The 13239-nt window shown below is 48.3% G+C and overlaps 1 protein-coding gene across 2 annotated transcripts in view; it reads right to left on the bottom strand.

Annotated features, from left to right (window-relative positions):
* The window catches only part of PPP1R14C (protein phosphatase 1 regulatory inhibitor subunit 14C), an 88607-nt gene extending 75581 nt beyond the window's left edge, over positions 1-13026 (bottom strand). The window contains exon 1 of one of the 2 annotated variants that reach the window (XM_043592606.1): positions 12525-13026. In XM_043592606.1, the coding sequence (XP_043448541.1) occupies positions 12525-12851 (327 nt within the window). In that variant the 5' untranslated portion in view covers positions 12852-13026. The remainder of the gene's footprint in view (positions 1-12524) is intronic. The other variant, XM_043592607.1, reaches the window with a different exon arrangement.
* Between the last annotated feature and the right edge of the window lie 213 nt (positions 13027-13239).

The raw sequence follows: 13239 nt of genomic DNA, 5'->3' as shown, positions 1-13239 counted from the left end.
AGCAGAAAAGTCATCTTTTCACCAATCTGAAATCTCGACACCTTACCTGTTTGGCCTGAAACAGATCTGAATCTATTAACATTTGCAGAAATGAACGAACAATCTGTGTCAGTTGTACTTGTGACATACAAAATATAAAAGTTGTTAACAGATGATTGACCAAGCAGCTCAGGAAAAAATATATATATCCTTTATCAGAAGCGAAAGAAGTTGTTAAGGGCTTTGCACATTTTATTTAAAAAAATTTTTTTTAACATTTATTCATTTTTGAGAGGGAGGGAGGGAGAGAGAGAGAGAGAGAGAGAGCGCACATTAGAGGGGGAGGGGCAGAGACAGAGGGAGACACAGAATTCGAAGCAGGCTCCAGGCTCTGAGCTGTCAGCACAGAGCCCCACCCGGGGCTCAAACCCATGAACCATGAGATCGTGACCTGAGCCGAAGTCAGATGCCCAACCGACTGAGCCACCCAGACACCCCTGCACATTTTATTTAGAAGCATTATTTCTTTACTTCCATCATGGGAAGGGTAATATCTGATGCTTTCAAACACGTAGGATAAAATATCCACTCTGTAACCAATGTTTTATTTAAAGTGTGTTTCTAATTTTTAGCCTCAAAATTCCATCTACGTGGACAGCTGGAGAGCGTGAGGGCTCCAATACTAACCATTCATGCAGAGCTGACAATCCAAGAAATAAATAGCACACTTCCCACAATATACACTCGGGAACTGATGGATGAAGAAACTAAACTATTATCTAAAGAAATAGCTGAATCCCACTAATGGTTCATGTAATAAATTATAAACAAACACAAGAGTGGAATCCTATAAACTGTTCAACTAAAATGAAGCCTACTTGAAAATGTATCAAATAAATTAAGCAGAAGAGCCTTGCCCAGCGTGTGGGGCAAACATACAAGGATAGATGCAGATGACCGGGGTGGGGAGGGTGACATTGATGGTCACTGTTTCCGGGTCCAAGTCCTGCTGGTAATTTAAACTCAGGCCTGGAACTAAGTCCTTCTGAGCCTCGGTTCTGTTGTTTTAAAAATGAGGTAGCTCCTGACATCACAGCGCCTTTGTGTGGATTGAATGGGATTACTGATGATTCTTTATGGATTCCACCATCATACAAACTAAACAAATATTAAGAGCAATAAATTCTGAACTGAAGATACAAAACAGATGAACATAAGGGAAGCAAAAGTAATATAAAAAACAGGGAAGGGGACAAAATATAAGAGACTCTTAAATACAGAGAACAAACTGAAGGTTGCTGGAGGGGTTGTGGTGGGGGGGATGGGCTAAATGGGCAAGGGGCATTAAGGAAGACACTTTTTGGGATGAACACTGGGTGTTATATGTAGGGGATGAATCACTGGATTCTGCTCCTGAAATCATTATTGCACTATATGCTAACTAGCTTGGACATAAATTGAAATAAATAAATAAATAAATAAATAAATAAATAAATAGCAATAAATTCTGCTTTCCACTTCCCACCAGGACTGTCCATGAAAAATATTAATTTCTTTTCTTCTCTTCTGTCCTGCTCATTCTGACACTAACTATAAAGCGACATCCCAGGAATAATTCCCCAGTGAAAATTAATTTGTTTATACGGATTTATTCAGCCTTTTATTTAGGCTACTTTGTATCCTTCACTTTTTAAAAATTTTATTTCCTGGGGCGCCTGGGTGGCTCAGGCAGTTAAGCATCTCACTCCTGGTTTCGGCTCAGGTCACGATCCCAGGGTCATGGGTTCGAGCCCTGCGTCAGGAGCCTGCTTGAGGCTCTTTCCCTCTGACCTTCTCCCTGGTTCATGCGCTCTCTCGCTCGCTCGCTCTCTCTCAAACAAAAAAATAAATAAAACAAAAATTTTATTTCCTAAGGCTACTACTATTTTCCCTCTCAGGTGCTCGCTTTATATCTCAACACAAGTTAAGATAAATACCACTATCAGTTAATTATGAGCTGCCAAGATAAAGGACAAATAATAAGAACAGGAAAGCACTACCCTCCCCCCAACAGTCATTATTATAAGTTATACACCGAAAATTTTTAAGCCAAATATTCCAGTTTTTCTTAAAGGTTAACCCAATTAAATTAAAAAAAAAAAAAAAAAAAAAAAAAAAAAGACCAAACAGGGGCGCCTGGGTGGCTCAGTCGGCTGAGCGTCCGACTTCGGTTCAGGTCATGATCTCACGGTCTGTGAGTTCGAGACCCGCATCGGGCTCTGTGCTGACAGCTCAGAGCCTGGAGCCTGCTTCGGATTCTGTGTCTCCCTCTCTCTCTGCTCCTCCCCGCTCATGCTCTGTCTCTCTCTCTCCTTCAAAAATAAATAAAAACATTTAAAAAAATTTTTTTAATACATAAATAAAAACAAACAGGGTACCTAGGAGATCTGCACTGTCCGATTTCAAATTTCACAGAAATCAGTAGTAATTAGGAAGTGCTGGAGGGGAGGAGGGTGTTCTAAAAACACCTTCTCAATCCGATTCTTCCTATCCGAGCCACATCACACGAGAGATTATACCAAGAGAAGCATGGACACACTCTCACTTTAGCTACTAGAATTAGCTATGCAACTAAATGATCCTTTGGTGAACCATCCTGATGCCTGTGTCACGTTTGCTTTGAGGAAGACTCTTCCATTACTGCTTTAAATATCACCCTCTCTTGAATAAATCTCATTTTCTGCAGTGTAGGGCCACCTTTCGTATAGAAGCTCCAAAGGGCAGAGCGTAAAAACCTAGACCGCCCTCATCTTGTTCAGGTAAGGACAGAAAACCCGAAAACAGAAGTCTATCATGAGTAGGACTTGCCAAGGTCATCGAGCTAATTAAGCAGCAGTTCAAAGTAGATCAAGTTCCACAGGCCGGGGTCCTTCCCGGGACATCCCAGAAACCAGCGACCTGTTTTGATTTTATCCATTTCATAGATGCCAACAAGGTCCCACAGCCCACAAATAATAGATCCTGCCCTGGTTGATCAATTCCTGAAGTTCAGCTGATAAGAGGTTACTTTCTCTTACTTAAGACCTTACTTCCTATTAAAATGAAAATTAAAGTGGTTCTCGTCATTTACGGTATAATGTGAATGACTTTATTGCACCCTTTCCTGAAAACAGACTCTGAGTAAAGGAAGACGCACGGAGCCAGGATGCGGTAAATAAATGTACTGAACACCTAACATAGCTGTGAACAGGACATAGTCTGTGCCCTCAAGGGGCTTTCAATCATACAGATGCCTCCCTCCTTCTCTTGTTACAGAAAGCGTTTCTTTCTTTTTCTTTCTCTTATATAATTTAAAAGGATGAAGGCTTCTTATTCCTCTTTCCTCCTCTTTGCAAATATCTGTTGGAACGAATGAATGAATACTCCTGCCCTCTAAGATTCCTTCCACGCTTTGCCCTGAGGATTCTTTAAGAAAAGCAAAAGCCCTCCTTTGATCATTTCTTCCTCAACCGTAAAGTAACGTTGTGGAGACTAATCCACAACTCTGGTTTCTTCTTCTTCTTTTTTTTTTTTTTTTTTTTTTCTCTCAGCTTTTACACAGTGGAGCAGATTTCCAAAGTGCCAGTGCTGACTAAGAAAAACCTGGTGAGAGTTTATTGGCCAGAACCTTGAAGCAGAGGCAGGAATCCTGGCTCTCGTGCCTTGTTCTATTAAAACCTGTGTGAGCCTGTCGCTCTGAATCTTATCTGCTGGTGGAAAAGCACTCACCCCTTCCTCGCCCAGCAAGCATTTCCACTCTCAGAGAAATGAGCAACTATGGTGCAAATAAACTAGGATTCTTGTACATACCGAAAAATTAAAATTACAGACAGAAGTGGCAGCAACCTGTGATTACTCCCTTTGAAGGCTTTCATCGCCCTGTACCTGTGCTTTACGCCATCACAACTTCCGTTCAGTCCACAGGTTCAAAGGACAGCACGGATGTAATTCACAACCAAGGGAAAGAAACAAAACTTTGAGTCAACAATGAAAAGAGGAGACTTCGAACACAGGCAGAGCCAAATGGCATTAGTGCAGTTAAGTGGGGGCGTGTATTTCTGAAATGCACAGTTCCGGAACATGGTCTCGAGGGCCGGTTTCTATCACACTCACCTGCCAGCCAGGTACTGGACACCTCAGTGCAGCCAGGGGCCTGAGAGACACTGGGGCTGCAGGGACCACGAGATCCTGCCCTCGCGAAGCTGTGCGACTGGATGACAGACGGTAGGCCAAGAGCGGGGCAAGCCTGCAGCCAGCCTGCCGGTGAGGGGATGTACCAGAGATGCTCCGTAGAGGAAATGCCACAAGGGCAAGCCCCGGAGCCCCTGCTGCAGCCTATGGGCTCTTGCTTTGTCATGAGGGCCCTGGAATAATAGGATCCAGTCTGCATTTCAGAAGACACTTTGAGTCACCGCAGCGAGGGGTGGATGGAGGGGAGGCTCGCAGGGGGGAGGCCCCAGCCCCGGAACCAGAGACAGGTGTCCGTTCCGGACTCCGCCCCTTGCGAGTGACGTGGCCTCTAACCAGGGGTTGCTCAAGCTCTCGGTGCCTCAGTTTCTTTACCTACCTTGCAGAGTCTCGGCGAGCATGGGCCTATGCAGTAAGAACTGAATAAACGGAGCTGCTGGGCGCAATGGCTGCATCGTGGCGAAGGGACTCTGCAGTCAGGACGAGCTGAGACAGGGACAAGTAACAAGTCGTCTGGTCTCAGTCTCCTCCGCCACAAAATGAAGAAATGCAGATGATACCACAAACCCCCCCCGCAAAGTTATTGTGAGGTTTGACCGTGGGAGACAAAATGTACAGATCACCTGGCCCTCCGCCAGGAGCTCCATCAGTGGCCGAAGCAAGTGGTTGTAACAGCAGCAGCAAAGCAGGGGGCTGCTGGTGGTGGCAGTAATTTGAGAGACCTGAGACGGAAGTGTCAATTGGTGAGAAATTTTAAGGAAATTTCTCTGCTGCAGGGGGGGCAGCGACCAAATGTCCATCAACTGACGAATGGATACAGAAGATGTGGTGTATACATATGATGGAATACTACGTGGCAATGAGAAAGAATGAAATCTGGCCATTTGTAACAACGTGGATGGAACTGGAGGGTATTATGCTAAGTGAAATAAGTCAGAGAAAGACAGATACCATGTTTTCACTCATAGGTGGATCTTGAGAAACTTAACAGAAGACCACGGCCGGGGGGGGGGGGTGGGGAGTTACAGAGAGGGAGGGAACCAAACCATAAGAGACTCTTAAATACTGAGAACAAACTGAGGGTTGATGAGGGGGGTGGAGGGGAGGGGAAAGTGGGTGGGGGGCATTGAGGAGGGCACCTGTTGGGATGAGCACTGGGTGTCGGATGGGAACCAATTTGACAATAAATTATATTTAATATATATAAAAAAAAAAAGACTTTGTGACTTCGGGGTGTGACCTGCAGGGCAGAGGCAACAGAGAGGATGCCTGCAGAACCTCTGGCCGGGACATGTGTGGACAGCGGCTCCTGCCATTCCCTGAGGGAACAGGGGAAGAGGAGCAGGTTTGCAGAGGAAGGTAAACTCGGTTGCAAACCGGTTCACCCTGAGGCTCCCGTGGAGCCTCTAAGTGGCGTTGTCCATTTCAAAACTCTCCGAATATATCTGGTCCTCGGAAAACAACTCTGGGCTAAAAATACAGATTGAAGAGTTGTCAGCATATGGACAGCAACTTGAAGCCACCAGGAATATTCGTATCATGCAGAAAGAGCATGCGGCGGGGAGGGGACACAGAAGGCAGAGCAGGAGCCCAAAGACAAATCCTGAGCAACACCAGACTTCAGAGAGATGGGCAGAGAAAGCAAGCCCGGAAGGGGAGTGGAAGAGTAGCTAGGGAACAGCGTGAGGTCCTGGAGAGGCTGTCTCAGAAGCCCAAGGCTTCCACGGGGAAGGCCAAGTCAGTAAAGACCCACACGACACCCCAACCCCACCCCGGAATGAGAAACAGCAAGGTCCTCAGGGCAGCGGTGGTGGATAAACAGCGTCTGTCATGGGTAAAGAAAGATCCAGAAAAATGGATGGTAAGAGAAGAACAAGCAGCAACCAGAGGGGATACAGGACTGAGGAAGGGAAGCGTTACTCATGGCAGGCGATTGCTGTTGCTGTTTCTAGCAGGGGAGAAAGACTTGGGCTCATGCACCTGCTGGGGTCCAGGGGCCCGCAGGGAGCAAGGGAGGGTAGAAGCCCCACAGCAGAGCGGCTGCACTGGCTGGCCTAGGAGGAGGCTGCAGGCCGGGCTGAAGGGGAGGGAAGAGAGCAGAAATGGTGCCATGAAAACACCGGTGACGGTTTGAAATAGCCAAGTCCTGCATGAGGAGACAAGGGACTAAACTACAAAATGCGATCGTGCACACAGCGCACGCACCGCGTGGGAAAAAAACAAAAACAATGCAGGCTTTGCTCTTCCGTCATCTAGAAAGAGAGACTCCTTTGAGGAGAGCCGTCAATTAGGCCAGGTTTGCCGTGTGCAGCCAGGTAGTTCCAGAGCTGGGAGAAAAGCAGAAGACCCTAGAAGCGAAGGCGAGTCAGAGGCGAGAAGCAGAGGCAGAGCTAGCGTGTCAGGGGGCGCAGCAGAAGCAGAGGAAAAGAGGGTGGGCGGGAGATGCAAGGAAGAGCGGGTTCACAAAAGAATTCTCACAATCGAAGCTGAAAAATCAATTCGCTGTCACCACGATCTGTAAATTTCTATTTGGAGCAAGTAAGTCAATGAAGGGGGGGGGGGGGCGGGGTGTGCTTTTCAACAATGCTGAAATAAAACAGTAATAATGCAAGAGTAGGATATAGATTATTGCTGAAAACCATAAATCTATTTTTTTCTAGCTGTGATTCTAATAAAGAAATGCCACCAACGAATTCAACTGCAACGCCAATGACTTGTAAAAGGTTGTCTGAAGATTGACTCTTTTCATTCAATCAAACAAACGCTTCACGGTTGAAGAACTGTCCTCTACCATATTAGGACGTCTACAAAGAAAATGAAGACAGAGCCTGCCTTTCAACTGACGTCTAATTTCTCCATACACATGAAAACCCACAGGAACTTCCGGAGTAAGGAAGATACTAGAAGAAAGGGGAATGATACAGAGAGTATTTGCCCACGTTCAAGTTCCAACACATGCCAACATCCCGACCCCAAGTACCTACGCATCCTTCTCCAAATTCTACTGCTAGACAGATGTGAATGCCTCGTTTTCTCTTCTTTCCTGTCCTCCGCCCACATCGTAGAGAATAAGCAATAGACAGTGGCTACGGTTCAAAGTACACGAGTGACTGAACAGCGACAGCATCCCAGCCCCTACGTTCCAGGTCTTTCCCATCCAGTCCTCCTAACGACCCTGCAAAGAGGGCCGGTGACTCCCTTAAACATGAGGGGAAGGTGAGGCTCCGAGATGTCAAGGAAATTGCCTACTCACTACTACTCCTGAAAGCTGGGGCTGGGGCCACAATGTGACTTCAGCTCTTCTAGTGTCAGAGCATTTACTCTCTTAACCGCTGCCTCCACACCGAATTTCCCCAGCCACTGTTCCGAAGGGAACCGGTTGAAGTACTTTCTTCCAGAAGGTGCCTGGCCCCGTCCCGCCTTGAGAAGCAGTGCGGCACCGTGGTGACATTGCACTGATTTCCTGGACATAGCCCTGCCCCACCACGTTATAGCTATGGGCTCTGGGGCGACTTTTTGACATCTCCATGGCTCAGTTTCTATACCCATAAAGTGAGAATATCAGAAATTGTTACTCGGATTACACGAATCATCCCTGATGCATAAAGAGCACTCAATAAACGCCAGCTAATTCTGGCTTTTCAAACTGCATGCCACTGTCCCGAAATGTGTTATGAAATCAATTGGGAGGGTCACAAACCAGCAATTCTGGAAAACGAAATAGAATGGAATATGGTATTTAAACATGAATAGTCATATTTTACATTACCTTTGTAATTTTTTTCTTTAGCACACGCAGTAATGTTAAACGATGTTTTGTAAGTCCATGTGTCTTTCACACATCCATGTGTCCGTGTGACGGGCAGCAATCTAAAGGGTATTTCTTTCCAGGGTTGCCATCAAAAAATTTGGAAAAACACTTGATTTGCAGAATGAGCATGACAGGGAGTCAGGGAAGATGAGAAGGTATAATATGCCAGAAAACACTTTCTAAAATGCAGCTAAGGGAAAGCCCTCCTGGATGGACATTCAGGATAACCCAGGAAAATGCCCTCAGCGCACAAGTCTGTTTATGGCTAGGCTGCTACAGGCATTTCAGTAATCTGAGGTTAACAACAGGCTTTTATTTCCAGAGCAAATCAAATTGCAAACCTGGAAGTACAGATGTTATCTTGATGCTGGGCAAGATGAGAAAAATTGATATGTCAGTAAGCCATCTTGCAATACTTGTCAAAGTAGACGCTATGCCAGATTTCAAACGCTCTTAAAAACTGTCTGGGTTTGGAAGAGATAGGAAAATCTCTCAAAACAGAAATTCTTTTTTTTTTTTAATTTTTTTTTTTTTAACGCTTATTCATTTTTGAGAGACAGAGAGAGACACAGCATGAGCGGGGAAGGGGCCAAGAGAGAGGGAGACACAGAATCTGAAGCAGGCTCCAGGCTCTGAGCTGTCAGCACAGAGCCCGACGTGGGGCTCGAACTCACGAACTGTGAGATCATGACCTGAGCCGAAGTCGGACGCTCAACCGACTGAGCCACCCAGGTGCCCCGAAACAGAAATTCTTAAATGTGGATGTAGATTCATCCTAACAGGTCCATTATGACCAAATCCCTAGCTGAGATTTAACTATCCATACGAGGTGATGAAATGGGAGATAACTATCGACATAACTAAGCTTAGAATTTATAAACCCATGTATCTTTATATCCAAAAGGCTGTGTGATACGGTGTTTGCTGACACTGCCCATAGCCTGGATAAGAAGGGCCACAGCCCTGGGCCCTAGTCCTTCTGCACCCAACTTCCTGTGGCGTCCCTGGGACCAACTGGACCCACACACCCATGCGGTGACCTCCGTCTCTTTTTAGGCTCCGCTGCAGCCCCGCACAATCTCATGATCAAATACGAAGCCGCTTTCAGGGCGCAAACAGGCTCCTCCCAGATCTGTCCTCCCAAGGGGGTCTCCGCCACTGGTCTGAGCTAAAGGTATGATTAAGGGGTGGCAGAGGGTGTAGACCGAGATGGGGTGTGCAAGTGGACACAATGCTCTTCACCAGGTGGGACCATACCACGGGTGGGTAGAAAAAGGAAGGAGGCCCTGGGCGGGTGGATTCTCCAACTACATTCCAGCTTGGAGTCTTGGGAAGTCTGAGAATTCAAAATTCAAACCTAGCCTTCCAAGCCACCGTGGAGATATCAAGGTAGGTGGATAGAACACATTTTACAAGATGCTTATTACGAATCCATTATTTTTATTTATTTTTTAATTTTTTTAACGTTTATTTATTTTTGAGACAGAGAGAGACAGAGCATGAACGGGGGGAGGGGCAGAGAGAGAGGGAGACACAGAATCGGAAGCAGGCTCCAGGCTCTGAGCCATCAGCCCAGAGCCCGACGCGGGGCTCGAACTCACGGACCGCGAGATCGTGACCTGAGCTGAAGTCGGACGCTTAACCGACTGAGCCACCCAGGCGCCCCTCATTATTTTTAAATATCTACACATACACTACGAGGGCCTCTATCGGTTCTCTTACACCGGACCCTGCAGAGTTACCGGCACACCGCAGGAGCCACACCGCCGTGGTTCGTGTTCCCACCCCCACCCCCTGCCATTCACCAGTTCTGTGAGCTGTGAAGCCTCTTCCTCTGTGTCTCAGTTTCCTTACCTGTAAAACAGGGACAAGAGCACCCTCTTCATAGGGTTGTTGTAAAGACTAAATGAATCAGTCCATACAAAGTGCAGAGAACAGCACCTAGCACGTAGTAAGGACTCCAGAGAGGCTGCCCTTATATTATTCTCCATACAAAATTGATTGGCCACTGCAAACTTCTAGAGAAGGCCACGGCCAGGAAGTTATTCGGTGTCTTCCTTCTCTCCCACTCCTAATTTAGAAAGCGCACGTTATCTCCAAAAGATCACTATTTTCTACTCCGCAAGGGACGAGTCACCTCGCTGCCCACCTGCCTGATAGAAGTTCTTCTGAAATTAAATATACGCTCATCCTGTCCCCCAACCTGGCAGAAAGCTCAGGCCTCTGGCCAGTTTGAAGCCTGGCAAATTTGCTTCCTGTGTCAATTGCATGCAATCCAAATTTAAAACCTTACCAATTTTAAGTGTAAAAGGGACATTCCCGTCCCTTTATGTTCATGAGATTCAGAGCTATTGGCCAGGGTAAGGTCCTCCTAGATTAAAAAGCCAGAGGCTGAAATACCTGAGGCTATCAGCGAGGAAAGGCTACCAGACTAGAGAACCTTAGCTAAAAATAGAGTCCTACCAGTGGAGAAATAGATGGGAGAAAACAATTCGTTATATGGCTACTGATTAGTCCACACACTTTTTATTATTATATAAAAGGTGTATCATTGGCTTAGTAATTACAAACTGCCAACAACCTCTCAATGACCAATATTCCTTCAACCTAAAATGACAGAGCAAACGACTTGAAGAGAAATACTTGTCACATTATGACACACAGGCAGCAAATAGCGCTCCCTCTCTCTCTCTCTCTCTCTCAAAACTCCAGTTGTTTGCTGCACATCAGAAGGTCTAAAACAGGAGAAGAGATGTACAAGGGAAAGAGTCAAGGTCGTGTTTACCCTTTAAAATACGTACCTAACTTACATGTTCAATACAGTGAAAATTCGATCCACCATCTTCCCCCATTTATTCTGAAGAATTTTCAAAATATTTGATTCGCCAACCTGCCCAAGGGGCTGGAACTCTCTGGTTTCTCCAACTGCACCTAATTAGTCTTCCATAAAAGCAGCACTGCTAAAGCACTGTTAATTTCAACAGTAGTTTCGCTATTAACTCAACTCTTCTCCAAATCCAAAATGGAGTATAAAGATGAGTGTGAAATAAATGAAAATTAATTGGATTCTACAGAGGCAAGACTGAGCACATCCATCCACCCAACAGTAATCCCATCGAAATCAAACATAGTGTTTCTTGGAAGAGTTTTGCCAACTTCCTATTAAAAAAAAAAAAAAATCCCAGGAACACTTCCTATTTTGGCCAGTTCTTATTTACGCAATTAGCATGGCTTTTCATAAGAGCCAGGCTGGAAACAATATATTTTTACGAGCCCATTAGTCATATAGTCGAGCTTCATTATATCACAATCCTTCATCAGTAGTCCGCAATAAGAATGCTGTTGCCTTGTGCAATGACAACGTTTAAGGAAAGGATGCGTTCACAATAGGCCATGAAATGTGTGAAAAACAGAATACCCCAAACCAGTAGACAAGCCAATGAGTTCATCTGGCTTTCATTTTTGCTGAACAGGGGTAAGCGCAGTATGGACACAAACCTAGTTTTGACTTAGAAGCCATATCCTTAATTACTAACCCCCCTTCATTCTCCCACCCTTCCCAAACTCCACGCCCTTAAGAGAAGTACAACACTTCGACCACAATTGCTGTTATTAAAGAATCTCCCCGGGAATCATTTTGGCTTCAGTCGTTTTTCTAGCAGACGTTTGTTACAGCTTATTCTCACCGTTTCTCCTAACGTCAAGCATATACACGTCCGGCAGACTTGTGTGTAAGCCTTAGCCCCTGAACTGTGGGAAGTCCCAGCGTCGTGGCGGAGGGGAACCCAGTGGGTTCCGGCCATCTCGCACACCGCCCGCAAAGCTGCCTGCCTTTCACCCAGGCACCCTTCCAGGTTGCCAAAGGCTCTCCGTTCTGCGCCCACCAACGGGAGTAACCGAGCTTGGCCAGGAAGGAAGCAAGCTGCTTCAACAAAGCCCAGCGTGTGCAGCTTCGGTAAATGCAAGGATGAATTATGGGGACACGCGTCGGGGCTGGCTGCAAAAGAGAAAGCGTTCACCTCATGATTTTGATGTGGAATTTCAGGAACCGAGGGGGTCTCTGAGATCCCCAGAACCTCTCCTGTCCGTTAAGCAGCTTTCAGGTCCCTTCCCTGCTCCCTCTCCGCAAAAAAAAAATGCGGGATTGCCAGGATCTCAGCAGTGAGTACTGTTCTTGTTGGGTTAGGCGCATCTGGGGTGAGCCCTTCTGAGCCCCGCTTCGTGTGGCTGCAGCTAGAGCCTGGAAAGGCTCTGAGAAAAGCAATGCGCTTAGCCAGACCTAACCCTCCCCACTGCCGTGAAGAGGGCCCGCAGCTCTCCCGGCACCCGGCACCCGACAGGGGCTCCCAACCGTCGCGCCCCGGCGCCAGAGGGCACCCTGGAGAGAGAACGCCCTGCGCCTCGCTCCCAGCGTCGGGTCCCCAGGAGTCGGGGCGGTGCGCAACCGAGAGCCGGAGCTGGAGAATCCCCGTGTGGGCACAGTGGGGCGAGCGAGGCCCCCAACCCTCCCGGCCCCGCGCCCAAGTACCTCGCAGCCGTACAGCTGACCCAGCTGCTCCACGATCCACTCCTCCAACACCAGCCGCTTCCGAAGCTCCTTGCGATCGTATTTCACTGTCACTTTTCCCTGCTGGTGGCGACGTTGCTGCTGCTGCTGCTGCTGCTGCTGCTGCTGAACCTGCCCCGCAGCGGCCGCCGTGGCCACGGGCGCGGAGTCCTCCCGGGAGGAGCCCGAGCCACCGCTCGAGCCGGGGCTGCCGCCGGCGCCGCCCCGGGGACTCTGGAAGAAAACCCGCGCGCCGCCGCCGCCGCCGGCCCCACCGGCCGCCTCGCTGCTGCCCGTCGCCACCGACATTTCCCCGCGCGCGCCGGAGCCCGAGTACGGCCCGCAGGAGGGGCGGGCGGAGCGCGCCCGGCGCCGCTACCACCTCCGGCCGGGCAGCGGCATGCGAGGCGCTCGCCGGCACCTGCTCCGCGCGCCGCGCACGCCCGGCAGCCCGGCTCGCGGGGAGGTCGGGAGGAGCCGCGGCCTCCGGGAGGAGGACGAGCGGGGGAGGGCGGGGAAGAGGGAGGGGCGGGGACCGCAGCCTTAAAGACGCCGCGGAGGACCCTCTCGCTCCAACCCCGGGAGGCGGATCTGGCGCCCGGCGGGCCGAGGGGCTGGGGCGTGGGAGTTGCGCGCGGAGGCGGGAATGTGTGCGCGGCGGCACGCGCGGGCGCCCGTGTGCAGACGCCCGAAGGAC

The sequence above is a fragment of the Prionailurus bengalensis genome, chromosome B2, assembly GCF_016509475.1.
Source record: "Prionailurus bengalensis isolate Pbe53 chromosome B2, Fcat_Pben_1.1_paternal_pri, whole genome shotgun sequence".
Classification (NCBI taxonomy): Eukaryota; Metazoa; Chordata; class Mammalia; order Carnivora; family Felidae; genus Prionailurus; species Prionailurus bengalensis.
The sequence above is the reverse complement of the archived record's forward strand: the minus strand, read 5'-3'. Positions and strand labels throughout refer to the sequence as shown.